Genomic DNA, 2,121 nt, shown 5'->3' with positions numbered 1-2,121 from the left:
TTTTTGTGTCGATAAGCCTGAGTGGTCTGTTGACAAATACAACTGTATTTGTTTAAATAATTGTTATAGACAGGTAACAATATAAAAAAATGTTTGTCATAATCATGTCTTGTGATTATTTGACAGTTTTGCTTTTAAACTGTAAGTGTGTTTACTTTAGTTATAATGTAAATACAATACAAATTAAACATAGATTTATAATAATTATCATTTTGATCCATACATTGGTAATGTCTGACTGGGCCTTGTGTCACTTTATGTTCAACAAATTGGGCCCCGAGGCCAAAAAGGTTAAGAACCCCTGTTTTAGGGGGTCCTTTAGCATTTACCAGGTGATTAAAACAAATATTGAGGAGATAAGTGTCTTTCACGTTGTATCTTTCTTGTCCTTCAGGTGTTTTCGTGTTCGCCCCCGGCCCTCAGAACGTGACGGTGATCTTGTCCTCTGGAGCTGCCGTGGAGCTTCGTCTGAATGAAGGAACCATGACGGCCACTGTCCTGCTGCCGGCTGAGTTTTCCAACCGAACCCGGGGTCTCCTGGGCTCCATGAACTCTGATCCAGTGGATGACTTGACAACCTCGTTTGGACAGGTCGTACCCTCAGCTGACGCCACGCCGGAGGAAGTCTTTACCTTTGGAGCTGGATGTGAGTGACGGACAGTCGAACTTTTGAACATTTGTTGAAATGTAAATATTTGATCATTTTTTAGCTTTTTAAATAATTTTATTTAAGTCAATTTAGAAATTTGGTTACAAATTCAATTGTTTACTTATAGTTACCTGCTTAAAGTGAACAAAGTTGATTGAATTTTACTACGAAATCAGGGAGTTTAACAAAACAGTGCAGCTAAAAGCGTGTCTTTATTTCTACTTATCCTGAAAAATGGTCCGTAATGAACAGAGGACGTTACCTGCACTTTGTTTTTCAAAGCAACAAAACTCAAACAACTAGATCAGTGTTTCTTTCTGCCATCAGGGAACATTTCAAAGCCTTCTTCCCTTTTTACGTATGACTCTGAATACCTCCTGAATTCCTACTTTGCCGCACCGAGCCACGATCCCGCTTTTGTTCCTGTGTTTTCTCCGCCTGAGAAACCCGATGACCCGCTGGTAGCAGACCTGCTGTCCGTGTGTTTGGGAGAGGGGGCTCCGTTCTGTAAACACGATACTCTTGTTACTGGGAGCCTCGCGGTGGGGAAGGCCACACTCAGGGCCCACCAGAGTCACCGGGCTCTAATGGAGGCCCTGGAGCCAGGTACTGTCACAGGACCGCTTCATCCTTCTTCAACTCACTGACTGAAACAAGGAAACGTTTTATTTGTTAATTCTTTAAATCCACTGCATGTTTTCAGGGATTTATTTTGCAATAAAGATTCCAAACCTTTCAGTATTATCAGTCATGATTTGCAGTTTGAGAAAATGTCAGTAATGAATGATTTCTAAACATATTGTCCTCCTGTAGTGGTGTCCTGTGGCTGGATTCCTACACCCAGGAATGGGAAGAAGAACGGGACACGTTACCTGCAGGGAGACACCCTGAGCTTCACCTGCAGCCGAGGCTACGTCCTGTACGGGTCCACAGAGCGCACCTGTGAGGAGGGCGGGACCTGGACAGGACAGCAGACTCACTGTGTTACAGGTCAGTTAGAGCGAGAGTAAAACACCCAAACTATCAACACAAAATATTTCACTTCAAATCTCAGTTAAATTGTTTCCTACGATGAAGTATTAGTGCCACACAACAAGATTATTATTTTATTTAATACAAGAATAAAGTCGTATGAGAATAAAGTCATAATATTATGAGAATAAAGTCATATTATTACCAGAATAAAGTCATAAAATAACAAGAATAAAGTTGTAATATTATCAGAATAAAGTCGCAATATGATGAGAATAAAATCATAATATAACAAGAATAAAGTCGTAATATTATGAGAATAGTTGTTTTATTATCAGAATAAAGTCGTATTATGATGAGAATAAAATCATAATATAACAAGAATAAAGTCGTAATATTATGAGAGTAAAGTCATATTATGATGAGAATAAAATCATAATATAACAAGAATAAAGTCATAATATTATGAGAGTAAAGTCATATTATGATGACAATAAAGT

The 2,121-nt window shown here is 38.8% G+C and overlaps 1 protein-coding gene across 3 annotated transcripts in view; it reads left to right on the top strand.

Moving 5' to 3' along the window:
• Positions 1–2,121, top strand: part of susd2 (sushi domain containing 2) — a 66,747-nt gene that overhangs the window by 45,195 nt on the left and 19,431 nt on the right. For all 3 annotated transcript variants that reach the window (XM_014011167.1, XM_014011166.1, XM_014011165.1), the window contains exons 10-12: positions 395–646; positions 977–1,255; positions 1,463–1,639. In XM_014011167.1, the coding sequence (XP_013866621.1) occupies positions 395–646; positions 977–1,255; positions 1,463–1,639 (708 nt within the window). The remainder of the gene's footprint in view (positions 1–394; positions 647–976; positions 1,256–1,462; positions 1,640–2,121) is intronic.

This window comes from Austrofundulus limnaeus, unplaced genomic scaffold (assembly GCF_001266775.1).
Source record: "Austrofundulus limnaeus strain Quisiro unplaced genomic scaffold, Austrofundulus_limnaeus-1.0 Scaffold77, whole genome shotgun sequence".
Taxonomy (NCBI): Eukaryota; Metazoa; Chordata; class Actinopteri; order Cyprinodontiformes; family Rivulidae; genus Austrofundulus; species Austrofundulus limnaeus.
This window is presented reverse-complemented; position numbering and strand designations above follow the sequence as displayed.